The following is a 25,176-nucleotide window of genomic DNA, read 5'->3' as shown; positions in this document are numbered from 1 at the left end:
TGTCTAAGATTCAAGTCGACGGTTTGGCATTTCTCTTAATGTTTAAATGTTCATATGTTTATATGTTTATATGTTGCGCATTTACGGCGAAACGCGGTTATAGATTTGACAGATATGTTCCTTTTTTAATTGCGCGTCGACGTATATACAAGGTTTTTGGAAATTTTGCATTTCAAGGATAATATAAAAGGAAAAAGGAGCCTCCTTCATACGTCAATATAAGAGTAAGAATCAGACTGAAGAATTATTCATTATAAATCAGCTGACAAGTGATTACACAGATTTGTGGAGAAGCCAGTCTATTGCTGTATTTCCATAAGGTCTATAGTTTCAATCAGGTACTTGTGGATGAGAATACTGCGTGAGGTCTGCTGTTCACAGAACTACTAGTTCTTATCCTCTTTCATATGAGTAAGAAATGATCGTAATTTGAGTAATCAATTACAAAATTAAACAATAATATCAGTGATACATCCTCGGGAAATTAAGAATTTATTATACAACATTTCAAGTTAATCAGTTCAGTAGTTGAGATGTGATGATAAGTCATTCGTAAATTTCCCCTAATAGAGGTGGCTATGGTATAAGCCAATTCTTTCCTTTATTATATTCCTTGATGTGAAGAGAGTAAAAGATAACTGAGGAAAAGTTTACTTGAGTGGAGAATTTTATTGAAAAAGGGCGTGGTGGTAAAGCATCCGGTGTAGAAAGAGTGAGTGCCGATTGCACAATAGCCGATTAAATTTTAACCGTGATTTATTCCACGAGAACTAATCAGAGAAGCCGTCTTTTCAAAAACGCTTTCTCTGATTGGTTCTCGTGGAATAAATCACGGTTAAAATTTAACAGGCTTTTGTGCAACCGGGCCTCAATCTCACTTTGCAAAACTTTTTTGAAAAGGCGGCTTCTCTGATTGGTTCTCGTGGAATAAATCACGGTTAAAATTTAACCGGCTTTTGTGCAACCGGGTCCGAGAAAAGGAGTTGAACAAAAAGGAGAAACGATGAATGTAAAGATGGAGGAGGGAAAAGCCTTTTTTGATTGGAAATTGGAGTTACGAATTATGGATATTTGAGAGATCAGTTTTCTTATAAATTCTGAGATTTGATGGTGAAGAAAATTATTGAGATGGTGGGAGTAAAGAAGAAGGACTCTATCAGCTGTTTCCACTGTGATATAAATAGGAACAGCTGATAAGTTTTTCGCTTGTACCAGGAGTTTGTTTCAATGTAAATGAAGCTGAAAATGTAGATAAAACTCTACATTTGCTCTACAAACTCTCTAGAGAGTTTCAACTTGGAAAATCTCCATTACAGGCTACAGTAAATCCACAGTATCAGTTTATTCCTTGCTTCAGGGAAGCTGTTCTCATGTTTAGATACAGCTGATAACCCCTCCCCGGAGTATGGAAACAGCTAATAAGTTCTGCAACATGTCCCAGGGATTTGTTGCAATGTGAACGGTCCCTATACTTAGCGCCACCCAGAATTCTTTGTCTGGTACCCGGGGCAAGTGAGAATTGGCAACCTAGACATTCCAACGGGTTTCTTGTCTTCTGTGGGAATAGGGCAGTCCAGCTTCAAAGTTTGGGCGATTTCTGTGGTGGACACAGATTTGAAAGTCGTTGTACCTCTGTGGTGTAATGTGAAAACGTACACGAAGTCTGTTAAATTCGAAATCGCGTCTTTGAAAAACTTTCCCACACTCGGTTCGTCTTGTTTCAATGACTGAGCAGTCTGGCAACGCTGTAGGAATGAATTAAAATACCACAACGCCAGTCTAACCACCTCCCTACCCCCGTTCTAACGTCATGATTCAGTATACGGAGGTCACCCCTCACCGCTTCCCATCTAGTCTGGTTCACCTCTTCTAGAATGAGAAGGCTGTAAATGTTGTTTACAACAATTTGTTTACAATTTAGCCCCTGATGAGTAATTCCCAATAGAATTTTGTGTACAGATCGCTAATGACGTTACAAATATAGATTATTTTTCAAGATAAACGTAAATATCTAGAGGATATCAGCTACGTGGAGAGAAATGAAAATTCCCTACCTTTTTCTACGCTCTGATGCGCGCTTTTGTTGACACTAATTAGTTGAAAAATTGAAGGAAAAACTATGTTTTAACTAGAAACTATACTATGAAATTTTAGTAGGGAAGTAACTGAAGCTATTCTATTAATAAAATACTTAGAATAAATGTATTTTGCTTTGAAAACGTTGATAATCAGATCCTTTACATGTGGACAGCATTGAGCAATTGATTTACAAGTTGAAAATTTGAGTTTTTCTGTTGTATTTGGGTTTTTTTTCGTGTAAACCTACTCATTGGACATAATTACATTCATTTTGAACACTTATTTTAAGTTATTCATCAATAAAAGACAGGAACACGTGAAAATGTGGAAAAGAATTCAAATCAAGCGCCATGTAGAATCGAATTCGAATTTCCCTCATGTGCTAGAAGTTGGCAGCCTTGGAGAAATTTACGCGTTGGTCGTAGTCGTCCCCCTCCATCAGCCTGCGCTAGGGCCTGTCCCAGCCTTCCCAGCCTGTTTCGTGGCCTCGAAGCTTGTAGTACTTTAGTGCATCTACAGTAAAACTGTTAGTAAAAATCTTATAAAAATCATGGGCAAAACAACGGTTTAAATTGGGGAACGGGGCAAATCTTGTTAAGTGCATTTTTTAAATTAAGTTCAATTACTATTTGGATTACAAGACGTTCAACAAAACCATAAACAAATAAGGTATGTTGTGCTCTTTTGTTCATTCGTTTATGAATGGGGTCGATAACGAAGTAGAATATAAAGCATATTGTTCATTCAATAGCTTGAATCCTAAAATATTCACCGTATTCATACCTAATTCGACTATTTTCAACCCTAGAAATTATATTTACATGCCAACTATCAAGATGCAGATGAATGACAAAGCTTATTTGGAAATATCGATTTTCTGGGCTTGCATATTGTTTACATTATATTCGCGTATAACCTATTTCCAATTGTTTATTTCTTCTAAAAATGGCTGAATCTTTGGTATGTAATAATTATTCACTTGTAAAGCATCATTAATTTGAAGCTATTTACCTCTATGCTTGGAAGAAATTAATTTGTTTGGAGAGAGCTTTCCGGAAGTGTTTGAATTGGTAGATTAATTCATCCTTTATCCTTCAACTATTTCAATTTTACAATGCTTGTTCAATTTGGGTTATTTATTGATTCTAACATTGAATTCTAACGACAGTATGATTTTTATTTAGGTATATTATTTTTACTTTAAACAAATTTGTCTAGTAAGTTAGTCTAAATTTGAAAACACTATTCAGAATAATAGAGTTGAATGAACATTTCACTTATGATTACTCATTATAAATTTACTTGCCTGGTAATTGGATCATAATTATCACTATAATGAATCATAATTATCATCATAGCCCAGTTAATTCCTAGAAAATTTATGAGTATATTCATATTCAATCTATAATTTTATAGTAGTCGCTGTAGATGTTGATTTTTTAACGTATTTCCTACCTAACCTCATTTCATTTTGAAAGGAGGTCCTCTATCGGCGACGCTCTTCAGCCAAATGAAGAAGAGCGTATCAAGTCGAGTATAAAAACTTGTTATTCAAGTGTAAAGAATTTTTTAACGTACAAAAATTTCTTTCCTTGTGAGATGTGTGGCGCGATCTCTTGGCCAAAGAAGAAAATAGCAGTACAATTTTATCATAACTTTATAAGCATTTTGTTCTCTTTCAAATAGCTTTGTCACCAAAAAACAAAGAAAATTGTGAAAGCCTACTTATATTCTTCATTTTAAAAATGTATAAGATAAACTGCTTGGGGCTGGGTTCCTTGCAGATTATTTTCAATTTATTCGAAGCATTCAATGATTGGAAGATAGATACAATAAATTATTAGTGTAATCTTGAAAAATGTCCTGTCTATAATAAAATGATATGGTTTTAATTATAGTAGCCTACCGTGAATTATTTCAAAAACTTTCCTGAAAATTGAATTTCTGTGTTGTAGTAAAGGTCATAATGGGTTTAATTTATATTCGCCATATAAAACGATTGAAATCTTCATTAGAAAATTTATGTAGACTACTAGTTTTGGTAGTTGAGCCATTATCAATCTAGTAAATTGAGAGATTCCTGAGAAACTAATGAACTTTATTTCAATCTATGTTCCAATCCGGTTTAACATAACTTATTAAAAAATTATTAATTCAATTAATTGTACTATATCTTAGTCCGTCCGTGCAAACATTAGTTTGCAGCAAACTTCTTTATTGCCTTTCTATATAACAATAGGAGTTGTTATTTTGACAATAAGCGAATTGACAATATTTGCTTATTACGAATATTGCTTATTCGTAAACAATAGGAGCACAGTGTTGCCGTTTTTATGCTTATCCTATCAAAAGGGCCTAAGCTTTTTCCGTCATTAGCTTACAGGCTCGTTGTATTTAACAACTTGACTGCCACAAAACCAAAAAATTAGGTCTCGGGTGTTATCACCACCAGGCCACGGTAAAACTTAATTCCTCCACCCCCCCCCCCACAAGACCACGATGATTTTGAATGAAAAGGACTAAGAAATTGTCAAAAAACCACAGATTTATTGATAATTGGAAAGACCGGTTTCGGTTTTGACAATTTCTTAGTCTTTTTCATTCAATATGAATAATTACCACAATATCAACTTCTCAAGTACACAAAACACGATGATTTTCTTGTAAATAATGCTTCATATAGTAATGAAGCATGTATCTTGGGTAATGTATCCCAAGTCTCTAGATAGTGGTGAAATCCATTTTAACATCAGTGTTTATTTTTTGAAAAAATACAAAGAATTATAACGTGGACCTGGCTGGTTAAGGTCTGTAGTTTTCAGGGGTGGTACCCGATAAAATTCAGGGCTTCCAACATCTGACAACTGTTTCTATAGCGAGGTCTACGTTATAATGGCAGTGGAGAAAGATAGGAGAAAAACGTTGCCGATCCTCTGTCTTGTCAATGCCTTCTATAGACTGTAGCTGATACAAGTTTATATATTGATGTAATATTAACTGTTCATTCTTGTTTAAAATAATCAATTACTGTATATTTTATTAAGCAAGAAATTATATTTTTCAATAATTTCATAATGAATTTTCATAATTAAGATTAAATATTTTTTTCAATTAATTCTACATTGTTAAAAAACGATCTGACATCAGAGCAAAGCGATTTTTTTAAATTGAATTTCTTATTGTCGGGTCCTCATGGTACAAGTACCTTAAGTTTAAAATTTCAAGTCAATTGGTTAATTAGGAATGGAGTTATCGTGTTCACAGACATACACTCATACACAAATACACACACACAGACCAACACCCAAAAATCATGTTTTTGGACTCAGGGGACCTTGAAACGTATAGAAAACTTGAAATTGGGGTACCTTAATTTTTTTGGAAAGCAATACTTTCCTTACCTATGGTAGTAGGGCAAGGAATGTAAAAAGAACACATAGTCGAGATATTTCATCTGCTTTGACGACTTTTAAAAAAATCATCGAATTTCACAATTTACACGAAGGAAAAAGTACTCTGAAAGCAATTATATACATTCTGATCGTAGTTTCAAATATGTTGTCGCCAATCGTCATTATGTTATTCCCCGAAATCATTCTCGTTTAAGAATGAGGCAAGGAAAGTTGTGTGAATGTACCACACCAGATTTTTTACAATTATTTTTACAACGTAGATTTAATCAAAATAATCTAATAAATTCATATTTCACTTTGTTTTTGCAGATGCCTCCACTACCAAACAACACAGTCGAGAGTCCAGCACGGCCCCAAATCGCCACCATTGAAAGTCTACCGAAACAGCGCAACTCGCTACCAACCTCGCCAACACTCAACAACAGTCCTACCAGCCTTCTCAACAACAACAACAACAGCAGTCCCACCAATGTGCGCAACAACAGCCGTAACAGCGGTAGCGGGATGTTGTCAACAACTCTCAACAACAGCTCGGGGAATCTTCTCAACAACAGTGGTAGTAGCAATGCGCGCGACTGTGGTGGGATTTTGTCAACACTCAACAACAGTGGTACCAATGTGCGCAACAACGGGATGATGTCAACAACGACGACATTCGAAACTAGTGGTCAGAGTGGTACTTCGACAAGTAACGGTGGTGTGTTGCACGAGATTCTCGACACGACAAACTTTAACCGGGAAATTGAGCGGTTGAAAACGTTCGAGGGTTGGCGTGTGCCGTTTCTGAGCGCGGCGCAAATGGCCGAGGCTGGGTTTTATTACACGAAAAAGGACGACATTGTGAGGTGCGCGTTCTGTGGCGTGGAGGTGGGCAGTTGGGTCGAAGGCGACAATCCGATGGTGGATCATCAAAGGTGGTCGCCGGCGTGCCGGTTCCTCAGGAAGTTGCCGGTCGGTAACGTGCCGTTGACTGCCGGAGAGATGCCCGGCGGATCTGGACGGACGCCTAGTGAAGGTGAGCTGTCGTATGTGACTTTTCTAGATTGTATAAAGGTTTAGTGAGGTATTCACGTCACAACTTTAATAAAATTGGTTTGTTACGAGTTTATTCTAAGGCTCAACTCAAACTTACGCGACTCAATTCGAGAAGAGTCTGCGAATCTAGTCTCTTCACGACTCAGCATGTGTTTTTAAATGGTGACACTCAGACCAGTCGATTCTAGTCTCGCGACCTCACGACTGTGAGACTGAGTCGAGCGTCGACTCGACATGTTGATCGAGCTTCGACTTGAGATGCATAGTACCATGCATTTTGAATGAAAATGAGGTTATGTTTTATGAAAGTGGTGTTTTATTATTTCAAATAAGAGAATAATAAGAAATATATAAGACGATAATATTCATAATAAATTATCATAAAATTTGTAACATGCGCACTAGTGACGAATTTTATCTCATATTTTTAATAATGTGAGGTTAGAAATGGAGAAGCATGGAACTGAAGTGGTGTCGAACAAAAAAATCGTAAAGTCGAGAGACTGGAGTATACTCGACTGGAGTCGTACGATTTAAGTCGAGTTAGTGTAAGTTGAGCCTTAATCTCCTAGTCAGTCTTCTGGCCTTTTCTGAAGGATAAAATTGGATACGCGACAGTCGAGGACTGCGACATTTGAGGACTGATTTTCTGGACTCTACCAGGAGTCCTCTACGGTCGCAGTCCTGAATTGTCGGAGTCCTTCACTGTCGCTTCTGTGCTTTTAGAAGAGATCTCTTCTTTCTGTGTCCTCCTAGAAAATTAAAAGGTATACATGAATGACAGTCTCAATTGAAGACTGTTTTATTGATTAACAACTTTATTCTTATCCAATCGCCAGCTCCAAGATAGAAAAAAGAGAGGTTTCTGAAAAAAAATCCATTTCCTGTACATTTTCTTCGACTTGACAACTAGTACTTGCTTTGTCACTGCGGTTAATGGTTGTGATATTAATTAAAGGTGCTCAATGTCTCTGATGTAACCTTTGGAAAGTGAAAGTACAGAACGTTGTTTTGTAAGATCCGCTTGTCTCAGGTTTCTCTTTAGAAACATCTCCAGTTCTCTTTAATGATCACAAAGCCGTCGTAAAGTTATTGGGAGATCTTCTATGACTAATATTTGTTGGGGAAAAAACATGTCACAAATCACGTCTTGCTTCTCCTTGGCTTAAAAATAACTCACAAATGACAAACATGTTTATGAATTAAATGTAAATATCCAGTATGTCGATTTAGTTAGTGCAAACAAGAAGCGTGTTATGATTTATTCAACTCAAATATTAAGCTTGTTGCTAGAGTGAGGTCCACGTTATAATGGCAGTGGAGAAAGATAGGAAATGTTTAGTCTCATTTATGAAAATTTATTATCTGATCATTGAAAAATATATTTTCTTGACGAATAAAATGTTGATTTAAAACAAAAATGGGTAAATATGAAATCAGATATCAGCTATCCTTACAGATGGCAGAGAATCGGCAACGCTGAATTGCCGATTCTCTGCCATCTGTGGGGATAGCTGAAATCTGATTTCATATTTACCTATTTTTGTTTTAAATCATAACATTTTATTCGCAAAGAAAAACTATTTTTCAATGATCAGATAATGAATTTTCATAAATGAGACTAAACATTTTGTTAGTCTTATTTCTACATTGTTGAAAAACGATCTTTCAACGTTGCGGAACTAGAAGAGGATAGCGGTATCTGCTTTGTCGAATGGTTGACAAGGATAGCAACACCAATGTTAATCAAATACTGCCGTTAAATCTCTCTACCTTTGTCGGTCCACTATGTTTTAAGCTTTACTCTAAACGGTTTAAGAGTTTTTAATTATAGAGGTCCACGTTATAATGGCAGTGTTTGATTAGCAATGGTATTGCTATCCTTGTCTATCATTCAACAAAGCGGATAGCGCTATCTCTTTCTCGATTTGTTCTCTTTCCAGATCGTCTTTTAACAATGTAAAATTAATAATTAACAAAATATTTTATTTTAATTATGAAAATTTATTATGAAATTATTGAAAAATATAATTTCTTGTCTAATAAAATATATTTTATTATTTTAAACGAGAATAAACTGTTAATATTACATCAATAAACCTGTATCAGCTACCGTCTATAGAAGGCATTGACAAGACAGAGGATTGGTAACGTTGTCTCCTATTTTTCTCAACTGCCATTATAACGTGGACCTCACTATAGTTATAATTATCGGTCATATAAAGTAGTATAGAACTACTGATTTGAGACAAGATGGTATTCAAATTTAATTTGTTGTTCAGTAAATGAGTCTAGAGGGCACAAAAGAATACTAACAACCGATTAGTAAACGTTTGAACACGCAAATTTGAACTTGGTGCCTATTTAAACAAGTTATTAGTCATAAAAGTTCATTTCCTTGGAATTTAGAATTTATTTGTTCCATAAAGTCGACTTTCACCGTTCACTCATGGCTCAAGTGATGCTGTCAATGCACTTTGAACAATTATTAGGCTACATGATAAAATGCCAGAATTATCTAACTAACGGTCATTTGTGCTCTTTAAAACAAATATTTTCTTCATCCCACATAAGAATATGAAAGGTCAAATTGTGATTGTCTCCAAACTGATTCACTAGCCTTGTTTATTTGTGATAAAATTTATATTTACTGAATAATGTAGACAATTAATTATTGATAATAATGTTTGGTGTCAACATTGTCCCTTGATTAACATCATGATGGAAAATACGGGGTTTTCTGATGAACCTTCCATAGTGATATTCAATTTGATTAAGTTTGTAGAGTGAATATTGATGTTGTTGATGGAATATTGATGAACTTCCAATCTATCTCCATCTGTAGACTGGCTGGCCGCTATGGTTTCGTATAAATGAGCGCTGCTATCCAGAGATTGTCAGTTTGGTGTAAGGGTAAGCATTCCTGACCGGCAATTAGGAGGTACTGGGTTCGATTCTCGGGCTGACAAATAATTTTTGTATAGTAGCGCTCATCGAAATTCCATTTAGCAAGGTCTATAAAATAGTACAGGTCATGACATAGTCCCGTGATGCGTTGCAAAATCGCCATTTTGTGGGGCTCTAGTTCACCAATCTTCAAATTTATTTTTACCTGTTATCATTGTATAGATTGAACATGATGTGTTATTAGTAATTGGAATTGTAAAAATAATTCTTCCTACAGAATTATAGTATTAAGCAAAATACTAGAAACTGAATTGTTTGTTTTTTAGATTTTATTGATCGGGAACTTCAAACTCTTTTTGAAGTTGGCCTCGCAGATTTCTGTCTTGTACCAATGCCTCATGAATCATAATCCTTAGGTTACATGAATAAATGTTTAATAATAAATAAATGAATAATTGAAGCATTTATTATTGAAATTTCATTATTAAAAAATTGAAAACCTGAATTCTCATATTATCTGAACTAAAATATTGTTTTTGAAATGCATTATACATGATTTTGTTACAAGCAAATTGAATTAGATTGAATTTTCAAATGTACCGCCATGAAATAGGCACAAAATGGCCGCTCCTTAAGGAACACGGGTGTCGTAACCTGGCTTTTATAGACCTTGCCTTGAGCTGTTTACCCTTTTGTCAATATTTGCAGTAGCAGAAGTCTTCTGAGTGATTTACAGTATTTAATTGGGATTTTCGTTTAATAATAATTAAATTAATTCTTATGCTTAATTTTTAACGTTATTAATTCGTGTACAGGCTATGACACACCATGTTTAATTTTATTATGTTGATAATATGATTAATAATGATTAACGAAATATTTTTTTGTATATTAATTCTTATGATTAATTAAATTAAGTACATTAATTTCGTGTACAAGCTATGACACACATGTTTAATTTTATTAAGTTAATAATATATGATTAATTATTAACGAAATGAATTTGTTTGTGTACAGGTTACGACACATGTGGCAACAACGCAACCCGCCAGTACGGCATAGTGCTCCGCGAGGGTGCGGAGGCGGCAGAAGCTCTGAGGGCTGGGGGCAGCCCGGGCGGTAGCAGCTGCGCCGCTCCCCTGGCCATAGAGAAGCTGGGCATCCAACAGATGCGGCCCCCCGCTTACCCCATGTTCGCCACCAATGAGGCCAGACTTGCTTCGTTCGCCATGTGGCCCATATCGCTCAAACTCAAGCCCAACGTGTTCAGCGAGGCCGGGTTCTTCTATACAGGTGGGCTCCGAACCATCGTAAATAAATGTAATAATTAACGTATTCTATACAGCTATCAACCAAGCCAAATGAAGTTGGGAAGTTATGAATCCAAATGAAATTAGAACCAAGCCAAATGAAGCGTTTTTGCACTGGCGGCGGGGCGGATGAGTTAACAAGCCTGCCAACCCAATCAGCTGATAATCTGAGAGCTTCCTGCCGTGCCGACTCGTCTGAAAACAATCCTGTGGCTTAGCATTAATAGGGGACTGGAAATTGCAGATAAAGCTCATAAATTCTTGTTCATAACTTCATTTAAAGTGATATGTGATCTCGGTAAGTACTGTTAGTTGATAATGAATTCCTTTCTGTTAATATAAGAATTATTTATGACTGATGTGATTCTAAATTCATTTGAGTCAGGTTGGTTTGAGAGCAACCTTTCTAAGCTTTAGACTCACATAAAACTGTATGACCATTCATCTCAAATTATAATCCGCCTCTCCACGCACAATACTAGAGCTCATGTGGGGATCAGTCTCAGGCTTTAAAACAGAAATGTAGCGCAAAGGTCAACAATTCAACATTTATTGACCGAGAGAAGTGAGGTCTAAGATTCAAGTCGACGGTTTTTCATTTCTCTTTATGTTTTTTATATTTCTAAGTTTATATTCATTTTCCGCATTTACGGCGAAACGAAGCAAAAGATTTTCATGAAATTTGACTGGTATGTTCCTTTTTAAATTGCGCGTCGACGTATATACAAGTTTTTTTGGAAATTTTGCATTTCAATGATAATATAAAAAGAAAAGGAGCCTCCTTCATACGCCAATATTAGAGTAAAAATCAGACTATAGAATTATTTATCATGAATCAGCTGTCGAGTGGATTATAAATTGCATGCAATGACGCATGTAATTCAATATCTCAATGTAACTTGATGATAAAGCAGCTGTTGTGTGTACTATTGATTGCATGCAATTGATAAGTTGAAGTAGCATAGTATTTTCTCCCGACTTTTCTCTGCTTTCAACCCGATAAGCTTTTGATGATAGCAGCATAGCTGGTATATCAAATTATTAGCATTGTCGATACAACAACTAAAACAGTCATTAGTCGTTTATACACCGATATCTCGCCGACACGACAGTACACGACAGAATTTACTCTGATAGACAGTGTTAAGGTAGGCGCACACAGATCGTCATCGGACGGATCGAACGATTAGATTTGATGCATTGTTTTCAATTGGAGTCGCATACCTATCCCCATCGTATAGGTATGCGCACTCCAATTGAAAACAATGCATCAAATTTAATCGTTCGATCCGTCCGATGACGATCTGTGTGCGCCTACCTTTAGAGGAGACTGTGGTTTATAACTGCGCGAGGCCTACTGTTCACAGAACTACTAGTATAATATACTATAATTATGACATTGGAGAATAACTAGGCTGAGCCTGTGCTATTTCTCTCCAAAAATTCTGATTTTAATTTGGAAAATTGGGAATGAGTGCTCGGTTCTCCTCACACCTTTCATATTGTTGTCAGCTGATTGATTTGAATGAATGAGTTTTTGTTAATTTAGTGGTTGTGTCTGTGTGTTTGTAGGGAAGGGCGACCAAACGATCTGCTACTACTGCGGAGGCGGCCTGAAGGACTGGGAGGAGTCGGACGTGCCCTGGGAGGAGCACGCCAAGTGGTTCAATCGCTGTCACTATGTGCTCTCCATCAAGGGCAAACAATTTGTCGACAAAGTTTGCAACAAAAAGTCCCAACAGGTGCGTCTGCCTATCACTTCAAATTGTGTAGTAATGCTACGTCAGAGTCGCATTTATTCTAATGCTGATAAATAAATAGTTGTTATTAAATGAAAATCCCAATAAAATGCTGTAAATAATTTGTAATGAACTTGTAAATGTGTAAGGTTAAGCATTCCGGCTCGATCTGGGGTAATCGAACACTAGACTAATCGAGCACCTGGAGTAATCGAACACCTGGACTAAACTAAATACACCCGTTTTTAGGTTATGAAAAACATAATGAACTACTTATTATTAAACGAAAACTCAAATTAAATGCTGTAAATCACCCCAAAGACCTCTGCTACTGCAAATATATACAACATGTTTACCAGCTTGATTGAAATTCGATGAGAGCTACCAAAAATTATTTTTCAGCCCGTGAATCGAACCAGGTACCACTTAATTGTTAGTCAGGTATACTTACCCTCACACCAAACTGACAGTAATAATAATAATATCAATCTACAGATGGAAATTACTAAGATATTGCAATTATTCAAATGATAATGAATTATTAATTATTATTAAACGAAAATCCAAATTAAATGCTGTAATTCACCCCAAAGACATCTGCTACTGCAAATATTGATAACAGGGTAAACAGCCCGGGCTGACAAATAATTTTTGAATAGTAGCGCTCATCGAATTTCCATCCAGCTGTTTAACCTGTTGTCAATATTTGCAGTAGCAGAAGTCTTCGGGGTGAATTACAGCATTTAATTTGGATTTTCGTTTAATAATAATAATACTGAGGGTGAAGCCCACATAAGCTCTTAGGATTGTGCGTGGGTAATGAGTGAGAGGGTCGATGATGAGAGATAGCAGCGCTCATTCTATATGGAGCCATAGCGGCCAGCCTGTCTACAGATGGATGCAATTTCTCATTGATTTCCATCGGTATAATGTACTAGCAGAATATTCCATCTCAATAAATTATTATAAAAACGTATTACTAAATCATGAGAAGATATACACCGTGTCCCGCGAAGAGGTTTACACGTTTAATTTTATATTACGTGCCCATTCATGCACCGAATTTTTTTGAATTTACACAGTTTACAAAGTAGGTTCTAAAAATATTTTGGGAAAAAATCGGATTCCTAACCTTTGTGAAAACAAAATGGCGGCATATTGAAAAACGATACAACATTAAAAAGGTGTTTTTGGTTTCTATAAACCAATTAAACGTGTAAACCTCTTTGTGGGACACGGTAAATTTTCCTGATAAATAGCTCTGTCCAAAATAAATACAAATGAATAAACAACTTGAAATGTCTTGCATATTCGGTTGAATTATTTTGTACATGATTTGATGTAAGTGCTCTATTAATTTATTATAAGGTTTGCTAATTTATTTGTTTTTATTCAATAGGATGAAACAGCGATACAAACCGAACAGACTGAATCTGAGTCGGCGCCACTATCGACGGAGCCAAGAAATGAGTAAGTTTATTGAACTATGATTAGTTTTAACTAAGATTTAGTTTTTACTTTACTTGAGGTTAAGGAAATTGATAGAATATATTTTGTTAGGTTTAATGAAGGATTTTAATAGGACTAAGTACTTGAATCTTTAATTATAGAAAATCACAAGTACCCTTGATATATTTTTATATGAAGCACGACTATAGTGAGGTCCACGTTGTAATGGCAGTGGAGAAAGATAAGAGAACAACGTTGCCGATCCTCTGTCTTGTCAATGCCTTCTATAGACGGTAGCTGATACAGGTTTATTGATGTAATATTAACTGTTCAATCTCGTTTAAAATAATCAATTATATTTTATTAAGCAAGAAATTATATTTCTCAATAATTTCATAATGAAGATGAAATATCTTGTTAATTGATTATAAATTCTACATTGTTAAAAGACGATCTGGCAACAGAGCAAAGCGAGAAAGAGATAGCGCTATCTGCTTTGTTGAATGATCGGCAAGGAAAGCAATACCATTGCTAATCAAACACTGCCATTATAACGTGGACCTCACTATACTACTACTTGAATGTTTAATCTTAGAAAATCACAAGAACTTTTGATATATTTTTATATGAAGCATGACTACTTGCTTAATAAAATATTGATCATTTTAAACTAGAATGAACAGTTAATATTACATCAATAAACCTGTATCAGCTTCCGTCTATAGAAAGCATCGACAAGACAGAGGATCGGCAACGTTGTTCTCCTATCTTTCTCCACTGCCATTATAACGTGGACCTCACTATAGTATCAAAACTCTCTGGTATTAGTCATTGGAAGGGTACTAATGATTCGTTTGATAAATATATTCAGTATTTCAATTGATTATCTATTGTACAAATTTGAACATTTTTCTCAACTTTTTGTGTAGTTGAGAAGTTGGTATTGTGTTGATTATTCATATTAAATAAAACGACTAAGAAATTGTAAAAAACACATTTTATTGAAAGTTAGAAAGACCGGTTTCGGTTGCTACACCATTGTCAATCTCTCTGATATACTCTGCAAGCATTATCAATACTATAACTAGTAGTTCTGTGAACAGTAGACCTCACGCAGTATTCTCATCCACAAGTACCTAATTGAAACTATAGACCTAATGAAAATACAGCAATAGACTAGACTGGCTTCTCCACACATCTGTGTAATCACTTGTCAGCTGATTTATGATGAATAATTCTATAGTATGATTTTTACTCTAATATTGGCGTATGAAGGAGGCTCCTTTTTCTTTTTATATTATCCTTGAAATGCAAAATTTCCAAAAATCTTGTATATACGTCGACGCGCAATTAAAAAAGGAACATACCTGTCAAATTTCATGAAAATCTATTACCGCGTTTCGCCGTTAATGTGCAACATATCAACATTTAAACATTAAGAGAAATGCCAAACCGTCGACTTGAATCTTAGACCTCACTTCGCTCGGTCAATTATATCATTGTCAATATTCTGATTAACTCTATTTATTTATTAATCCCTAGAGTTTATCAGAGATTGACACAGGTGTAACAACCGAAACCGGTCTTTCTAACTTTCAATAAAATCTGTGATTCTTTGACAGTTTCTTAGTCTTTTCATTTAATTTTTCTTAACATTTTTACTGTGTTTTTTCAACATCTCTACAAATTTTAACAATTGTTGTTGCAGGAGCGAACCGTCAACAACAACGTCTACATCGGTTCAACCGAGCAGTGCGTCGAGCAGTGTTGCAAGCAATGCTGCAAGCAATGTTGAAAGCGCAGCCTCGCCAACCGCCGACAGCCGTCTGTGCAAGATCTGCTACATGGAGGAGATGGGCATTCTGTTCCTGCCCTGTGGACACATTGTGGCATGCCCCAAGTGTGCCCTTCTGCTCACCACTTGCGCCGTCTGCCGTAAGCCGTATTCGGCCACCGTACGGGCGTTCCTGTCCTAGACGCATGGAAGCTGCAAGAACTACATGCGTTCTCCTTCACTCCTAGACGTTGTCAAGATATACTTACGTTCCTGACGTCGTCAAGAAGGCAAGGAAGTTGCAAGAAGACGTACGTTTCTCTCCTAGACGTTGTCAAGATCTACGCACGCTCCTTCTATCTTTGACGTCGTCAAGAAGGCACGGAAGTTGCATGATGAACATTTCTTCTCTCCTAGACGTCGTCAAGAAGGCACGGACGTTGCAAGAGGAAAGAACTCACGTTCATTTTCTAGATGTCGTCAAGAAGGCACGGAAGTTGCAAGTTCCTTCTCTCCTAGACTTGAAGGCACGGAAGTTGCAAGAGGAAAGAACTTACGTTTCTTTTCTTGATGCCGTCAAGAAGGCACGGAAGTTGCAGGATGAACGTTGCTTCTCTCCTAGACGTCATCAAGAAGGCAAGGAAGTTGCAAGAAGTTTTGTACGTTTCTCTCCGAGGTGTATTTAAGATCTTTTTGCGTTTCTTCTCTCCTAGACGTCGTCAAGAAGGCACGGAAGTTGCAAGAGGAACGTACGTTTCTTTCGTGGGAGTTGAAGTGTCGTGGTGAATAGTGAGACTGTAGTGGAACGTGATGTTGGAAGTTGCAAGGAGTGTTTGTAGATCTAGTGAGGCTTTAGTGGGACTAGTTGTTGAAAGAAAGTTGAAGAAAGGCATGAAAGATGCAAGAACGTTGCTGGGGAATTAATGGGACTAGTTGAAAGAATACTGAAGTGGCAAGAGATGTTTCTAGAGCATGTCACATGAAAATTGTACTTTTAATGGAAGGACTTTTAGGGATAAGCTCTGAAAAGTGAGATTGTAAGTTGCTTACAGTGTTTGTAGCACATGTTTTGATGTTGTTCTTGAAATGTGAATTCACAAATTCTTGTGAATAGAGTTTGTCGAAAAGAAGTGTTTTCAGCTATCTGTTGTATGAAGTACATACGAGTTGTAGAGGAACGATTTAAGACGTTGACTTGAAAACGCTTAAAATATTACAAGAATTGATTTCAGCTGCAGATCATGGCACATTTTAACTTGTGAGGGAACTGTGTCTATATTTTTACATGATCTACAAACACTGTGCAACGTTGTAAGTTAAAAACTTTGAAAACGTTGATTTGAATCAAATTGTTTTGATTCTAAATTATGGCAAGGCGTAAATAACACCTAGGCGTAGGATTCCACCTCACTATCTAGTCTTGAAAAAAAAATTAAACTGAAACACATTGTGGCGACTTGTGTAATTCTTGTAAAAATTGTATAAAATGTATGGAAGATGATGATGATGATGATGATGATGATGATGATGATGATGATGATGATGATGATGATGCATTTTTATAGTTTTGTTTTAAAAAAATATATTTTCGCCAGATTTCAAGTGCTGTCACCCAACTAATTTGAACAAAGCACAAATTTCGAGAATTGTTCAATAATTGTGTGATAATTTCTGGGGAGTTTTTAATTGAATTTTATTATATTTGAGTACTGTTTTTCGAATTCGGAAAAATGGTGGACATATCTGAACGTGGGTAGTGATCAATGGTGTAATTTAGAAACAGTTTGAGTCAATTTTTTGTTACATCTGAATTGAAATTATGTTAAAAATTGGTAGCCTATTTGTTCAATGAAAAAATGAAACAATAAACTATTACACTATTCCTATTTGTTAGTCAATTTTTGTAAAATCTGAATAATTGAAATAATTTAGAAACTGAGAAATAGTTTAGACGAGAATTAATATTTCCACCAGCATAACTAAATCTTGATTGTCAAAGTGTAACGTTTTATTGTTTTATTTTTCTAATCAGAACTATTGAAACAACTTTGTATAATCTTGGTCTTTGAAATTGATTGATTGATTGATTTTATTAGGGCGGAGTTAGGACTCCTGGTCCTCTCTGCCACACAATCCTGAAATGGTAGATTGTAATACCACATAATAAGTAGAAATGAAACTATAATTTATTAATGATAATATACTGTTATTGAATTGGAGATCCTCATTCGCTCATTAAACAAATATCATAGATAAAATTATGATTATTGATGACATAAATTATTATAATCGATGTGATGATGATGATAAAAAATTTTGATTATATATTTTCAATAAATTGACTCCAACTGCTTCTCAATAGCACCGTTTTTCTTGCCTACTCTTGAATTGCATTGAAAGTTTTAATACTCCACTTGAAGATTTGAACAGTCAACGCCTATTTATAGTAATATTATAGAAAACCATACGCCAAACGTTTGTTACACTATCTATCTAAATAATATTTTCCTTTGAAACTTTTGAGCAGCATTCTAAAGCTGGGTTTCCTTCTATTAGATTCTATTAGATTGAACGGAACTTGACAAACACACATGTTCATCATGTGTATGATAAGTTATGTTTATTCTAATAGAATCTATATAAAGATCAAGTTATTAACATTTTGTTATTAACTTTGGTGTAAACCCAGCTTAAGGAAAGTCACTTATATTGATAACCAGATTCATGAAAATAATAATTGATTGATAATAGATTTAGTTTAATTAAATTAATTAATTGATCTAGATATCCCATTGATAATACTAATAATACGATTATGAATTATACTTTCTTTCGAAATATTGAATGAAGAAGACTAAGAAATTGCAAAAAACTACAAATTTATTGATACTTGAAATTTCTTTCGAAATTTTCAGCAGCGAAATAAGAAAAGTGACTTGATATTCTTTAAGTCACCTAAAATTGGTCTAGATATCCCCACTTGAGATAAGTGCATTATTAGTAGGGCTAGTCATTTTATTTAAGGGTTTTATTTGGAGTGATTCTCTCCACCATTATTCTAATAATTAGTGTGAGAAAGGCTTTAATAATTTTAATTTGATTATAGTAATTCGGTACAATGAGAGAGTATGTAGTATGTGTGAAGAGCAGAGTTTTCTTTTGTGAGTTTTGCAATTAAGTAATTATTGTTTTCGAGTTGAATGATGTACCAGAATTATAGAATTATAGTACCCTTTTCTCAAAATTAATAAAATAATAGATTTAAAATACAAATTATAACGGCTAGTTTCAGTGATCAACACAATCTTCAGGTTTCATTTTTTATTGATTCATACTAAAAGTACATCATTATAATGATAGGGAGAGAAAAAATAAGGTAACCTTGTGCTATTCCTCTCACAAATTTAGATAAGGTTACACATAGACCGAAACAGGTCAAGTGTTGTAATTGTTCACTTCACAAAATATTTCGTTCTTAATTATTATAAACTTTTTCAAAAAATACATTTTAAATAAACGATTTACTCTATGTAAACCGTTTGGTTGAAGGTGTATATCACTGAAACTAGTTGCTATAATTACTATTTTCAATCTATTATTTTATTAATTTCAAAAAACGAACTATGATTACATTTTATAAATAAATATAAGTAGCCCTGATTCATAAATTTTAATAATATATTCAGGGTTGAAAAATCGTGTGTTGAAATGTTCTGTTTTAGTTTCATGAACTGTTCTCCGTTATACCAAGTCGATCAGGTTTTCGGAAACAAAGTTATTTTAAGTTTTTTCTGAAGATAAAAAATATTTTCTATTTATAACCGGGTTGAAGAGGACATATTCCAATATTATCCTGTGTTGATAATGAATTCAAGTTTAAAGTTTTTAGTTTTTGGAACATTTTGTAAATTTAAATTTTTTATTCTGTAATTTGTAAAACATTTTGAATCACGACATCAAAGTTACAGAGGTGATAAACCAAACTAACTTGTTGCAGTATTAGTTTTAACATTTTATTTTTGTGATTGTGTCGAATACGGTATCATACACTATCAAAATCACTTTTTAAAGCACTAAATGTTCCTTTCCTAGAATAAAATCAAGTCTACTACTAGCATTTCAATAATTTAAAGCACTAATAATGTTCCTTGAAGTAGAAGATACAGTATCAAGATGATTAAGGTCATCACTTCCAATATCTTAGTAATTTTAGTATTTTCACACATTTTATGTTTGTAATCTGAATAATTAACAGTAAAATCTCATTGAATTTTGATAGGTTTATCTCAGTCATTTTCCTGTAGATTGTAATATTATGTTGTGATTGATATTGAAGGCTGATTGATTAATGGAGGTTTTAAATATCCTCAAAATCCATCTAATTATATGAAAGTGTGTTGTAAAGTTACAACCATGTCTTCTCTGTTTGCTGAGAAATACTATTGTGTAAGTTGTGTTGTTTTGGGCGTGTTTCAACATGTTAGTTAACAGGCTTCAATAAAAATATTATTTAAGGACACTAATTAGGATATTGGAATTATTTCTTGTAATTAGGATAATTAATTTTCTTCTGAAACAGATTTTCCAACTATTCATTCATCAAACTCTTAGGCCCGGTTGCACAAAAGACGGTTAAATTTTAACTCCACGAGAACCAATCAGAGAAGGCGTTTTTGAAAAGACGGCTTCTCTGATTGGTTCTCGTGGAATTCATCACGGTTAAATTTAACCGGCTTTTGTGCAACCGGCACAAAGTGTTCATTTGTCACTACTGTACATAGAACTTGTATCATTTCACTGTGCCTGCATTGAAATTAAAACTATTTCATCATCTTATCAACGTTTTTAATTGGTGTTCCTCTCCTATTCCTACCAACTTACTTTGGTTTCTGTTTCTGTAAAGTGCGCATTTTCAGGTAACGACACACAATGATTGGTTTTGATTGGCCGTTTGCACATTGACAGTTTAAATAAATTTCATTTCAAACTGGATTAAATCCGTATCAAGTCTCGTTTGTTATAATGTGGTTCATTTTGAGTTTAAGCCAACAGCTGATGAAATCCAGTTTAAGCTTTAACTGGACAAACTGTCCTAAGAGGTCAAGGCGTCATTTTGAACTGGGGTAGCAGAGAGTAGGCCTACGTCGGTGCAATTGTGGCGGTTGTTGCCTAAGTGGCGGTTGCACAAAAGCTGATTAATATTGAGCTGAACATTATTAATTGGATGAACAATCAAAGTTGAGTCGAGATATGATGGAATTAATCTTTACCACTCTTGTCACCATTTAAAGCTGGTTAATGTAGAGCGTCTGTAATTATAATTATATAACTAACCTCAAAGAAATGAATAATAAAACAAAAAAACGTAGAAACAAAAATATATTTGAGTGCATTTCTAAGAAATTAGTCTGAGAAAATGTTTCATGTATAAAAAAAGTATTTGTCTTTATGAGTGTTGAATGCTATGTATGTAGACTATGTATTTAAATGGGTTGAAACACTGTTAAATAAATTTAATTTTTCACATTCAAATACCTACATGCATTGTCTTTATTCACTGTCTTGGTAAGGGCTATTCATATTACTAGAAAATCGAAATAAAAAATCCTTTTTTAAATTTTCTTTTGTTTTTCACAACATGTTTTCTCTCATAATTTAAGTATAGTAGTTATTGCATAACATTATAAGTCGAAACAGTTGTAAAATAAAATTAAGATAAAAATAGAGTAATTTGATTCTATTTTTTTGTATACATTATCTTGAACACTTTTAAGCTGGAATATAATTTCGCCGCCTTACTATGTTTTAACCATTACCGTCTTCTTGTAGCTCTGTGAATACTTACGGGTACATTCACAGACAACCATATATCAAAACGTAGAATTGATCTTTTCAGTTTTGATGTGTCCAGACAAGACACGGTGAAAAAAGTACTTATGTCATGATAAGCTTTCTGTAATCAATATTCATTATTCAATTTTTTACTAAAATAAAAACGAAATTTAATTTAATAATGTTTTCTGCAGTTAATTTTGTATGAGAATTGGAAAAAAATATTTTTTATTTTTGATCTTTCTTTTTCAACCACCATGCAGCGGTACTGTAGCAAATGAAAGTTGGATCAGCTAAGCGGCGAGCGCAAGATGTCGGCAGCTGGCTCGTGCGTTGCTTGTCTCAATTTTTTTCAACTCGGTTTTGGTTTAATTTTTAGTTGTTTATTAGCAATTATTCCCTTTAAAAATAATAACAATACTTTCCCAGTGATACTGAAAGCATTGCGGAAAGGTTCATGGAATTATTTCCAGTGTGTTGAGCTTCTGAATTGTTAAGCTTCTTAGTCCTATCGTCTATGGCGTTATTTTGGTAAAGTAATTAATTGAATGTTTTCAATTCTATTATTTACTACTTCACATCTTTTTCTTTAAACTTTCTAAGAATTTTTGATTTTCTATAAAGTTAGAATTGTTTTTTAATAAAACTTTCTAGGCTTCCAATGTTGACGATCCACTTACGCTAGGATCTTGTACTAGGACTATCTAATTATTTTGCTTTTAACCACTATTATCGTTATTTATAATATCATTTTACGTAGAATAAACCAAAATACATAACTTAATAATTTCTAAGTTTAATTTTTCTATATTATAGTTAAATACAATGATAAGTGAAATTTAAACTTTAGTAGGCGTTCATTAGTCCAATATTTTTTATCTTTATGGATCCTTTTCTATAATTATGTCACCTAGGCTTTGACAGTTTTGATTTACATTGGTTAGTTAGCCTATTAATTAAGATATACAGTAGTTATTTTGGCTAAAGTGCACGTCCAGTGCCAACATACCTATTATCAAATTTTTGGTTGGGATCGATTTAGTATGATTTAAATAATCAAAATGGCTGCTACTCATAGGTTTAATGCATGTAAAATTGTGCTACTTTGAACTTAGTTTATTTAAACTTTATTTGAACTTAGTTTATTTAAAAAACAATAGTGAGCGCCGTTTAATTTTTGTAATTTTTTGCTCAAAATAACATACTAAATCGATCCCAACCAAAAATTTGATAATAGGTATGTTGGCACTGGACGTGCACTTACACCCTTTGAACTTAGTTTATTTAAAAAACAATAGTGAGCGCACTTTAATTTTTGTAATTTTGTGCTCAAAATAACATACTAAATCGATCCCTACAAAAAATTTGATAATAGGTGTTGGCACTGGACGTGCACTTAGGCCTACACCAAAGTAGGTTACTAGGCATAGCCTATTTAATTACTGTATTTTGCTTACCAATATTATCGTTATTTGTATAGTAATATCATGGCCTACTCAACTCTGTAGTTACGTAAGCTACGGTAATATTGTTTGACACATAATCAACCAAAATACATATTAATTTCTAAGTTTTTATGCCTTATGTTATAGTTGAATACAAAACTGAAGTAAAATTTTAAGTTTATTAGGCGTCCATAGCCTAGACCATTATTTTTATCTTTATTAATCCTTATCTAAATTTCACCTAGGTTTTCATAGTTTTACTTTTTTTTTTAATTTAACAGTAAAAAGGGCATTTAGTTTGGCCAAATCTTTACTACAAGCCAATGATAGTTAGGCATTAAACTATTCCAAGCTACTTTTTATAAAAGTGGTATTAAATTTCAATGGTTATAAAATATTATTTATAGTTTATAACAAATTTTATATTTTTATAGAAATCTTCATTTTTAGAGAACTTCGAAGGTAAGGTAACACTATTCTTTGTTATATTCTCAGTGATTCAAATCATTTTAGATCAGTTACAGTAGCATACAGTAGACCTACCTACAATTCAGGCCATTCATAATTTTTCATATAATTATTAAATTTCCATTTATTTTTTCTCTCAATTTTATCTCTCGCTATATCTCAAATGGGAAACAAATAGTGCATGGTATGCCATGAATGCTGCTTTCCCCCCCAGTATGCTCCGCAGTCTTCGAACTACATATACCACAGATGACAGATTTTTGCAGAATTTTTCGATGTGAGGTTGCCTGGAAAGTTTGCTATTAACAATGATGCCCAGAAATTGTGTATGAGTGGCTATGGTGATTTGATTGTTTGTAGGATCTGCTGGGGTATTAGTAGTTAGTTTGAATTTTACATGTATAGTCTTTTGTTTGTTTATTGTTAGGTTTTCTTATGCTTTTGTTATCAGATGTTTTATTATTTATATTCCAATTCAATCTATTAGGAATTTATTTGTGATCATTGAAGCCTAAAATGCATAGGTTTTTCATTACAACAAGTTAATACCAGGCGGACACCAATGCGAAAGTTTTGTTGCGGTGCTAATTCAATTCGCAGAACTTGCCGTGCGGAAATTTAATACCATTGCGGTGTATGTGCTGGCGCAAACCAATGCGTTGCGGTATATTCCCTTGTGAATAATTCGCAGCGATAGGTATGCGCACACCGATGCGTACAAATTCGTTGCGAAATTTTCAGACTGCGGTTTCCTAACAAAGTTTTCGTTGCGAATTATTGGGGCACGTACACTGGGAAGCAAAATAATCGCAATGTGGAGCGCGGGAATGGGTCGATGTCAAACGAGGCAAACGACAGAAGAGTCCTGCGACAGTCGAGACCAGCGACGGTAGAGACCGGCGACATTCGAGGCCAGCGACGGTAGAGGACTCCTGAAAAAGTGGCCTCAAATGTCGCCTGCGTTAGGCGACAGTTGAGGCAACTCTAATTTTTGTACAGCCCCGACAGTCGAGACCTACGACGGCAGAGGACTCCTGAAAAAGAGGACTCCTCCAATTGAGTTTCGTCAACAAAGGTGGTCAAGTCATATACATTCCAGTACTTGGATGATGGTCCCTAAACATATTTTTAAGTAATGGGAATCCATCACTACTGCATTATGCCTCCTTCATTGACAAATCTAAATATTTATCTATCTTCTATCCATCTATAAGACGAGATGGTGTCTGTCTTTCTGTCTGTTTGTATGTGAGCTCATCACGCTTGAAATACTTGACTGATTAAGCTGTAATTCTTCACAAAGATGATCGTTCTGAAAATCCTTCAAGGATAAGCACTATCTACCTTCAAAGTTCATATGCTTTTTTTATGAAGGAAGTTTCCATTATTTAGTTTTCAACAAATCAGAAGTTATAATCATTATAAAATGTATTTTGTCTGGAATCGCAGTAGGATGTGTCCTCAACTGTCGCCTGCTGCAAGCGAGTCTCTAATTTTTGTACAGGCCCGACAGTCGAGACCAGCGACATTCGAGGCCAGCGACGGTAGAGGACTCCTGAAAAAGAGGCATCAAATGTCGCCTGCGTTAGGCGACAGTTGAGGCCACTCTAATTTTTGTACAGCCCCGACAGTCGAGACCTACGACGGGAGAGGACTCCTGAAAAAGTGGTCTCAAATGTCGCCTGCGTTAGGCGACAGTTGAGGCCACTCTAATTCTCGTACACT

At 34.7% G+C, this 25,176-nt stretch overlaps 1 protein-coding gene across 3 annotated transcripts in view; it reads left to right on the top strand.

Moving 5' to 3' along the window:
• The window catches only part of LOC111052920 (death-associated inhibitor of apoptosis 1), a 73,665-nt gene extending 56,457 nt beyond the window's left edge, over positions 1 to 17,208 (top strand). Inside the window, exons 1-7 of one of the 3 annotated variants that reach the window (XM_039433374.1) lie at positions 2,532 to 2,748; positions 5,802 to 6,507; positions 10,452 to 10,727; positions 12,317 to 12,486; positions 13,883 to 13,953; positions 15,641 to 16,209; positions 16,306 to 17,208. In XM_039433374.1, the coding sequence (XP_039289308.1) occupies positions 5,802 to 6,507; positions 10,452 to 10,727; positions 12,317 to 12,486; positions 13,883 to 13,953; positions 15,641 to 15,908 (1,491 nt within the window). In that variant the 5' untranslated portion in view covers positions 2,532 to 2,748 and the 3' untranslated portion in view covers positions 15,909 to 16,209; positions 16,306 to 17,208. Of the gene's footprint in view, positions 1 to 2,531; positions 2,749 to 5,801; positions 6,508 to 10,451; positions 10,728 to 12,316; positions 12,487 to 13,882; positions 13,954 to 15,640; positions 16,210 to 16,305 lie in introns of those variants that run through there. The other 2 variants (XM_039433373.1, XM_039433372.1) reach the window with 2 other exon arrangements.
• The last annotated feature ends 7,968 nt before the right edge of the window (positions 17,209 to 25,176 follow it).

This window comes from Nilaparvata lugens, chromosome 7 (assembly GCF_014356525.2).
Source record: "Nilaparvata lugens isolate BPH chromosome 7, ASM1435652v1, whole genome shotgun sequence".
NCBI classification, from domain to species: Eukaryota; Metazoa; Arthropoda; class Insecta; order Hemiptera; family Delphacidae; genus Nilaparvata; species Nilaparvata lugens.
Note: the sequence above shows the minus strand (reverse complement) of the source record. Positions and strands in the feature narration are given on the sequence as shown.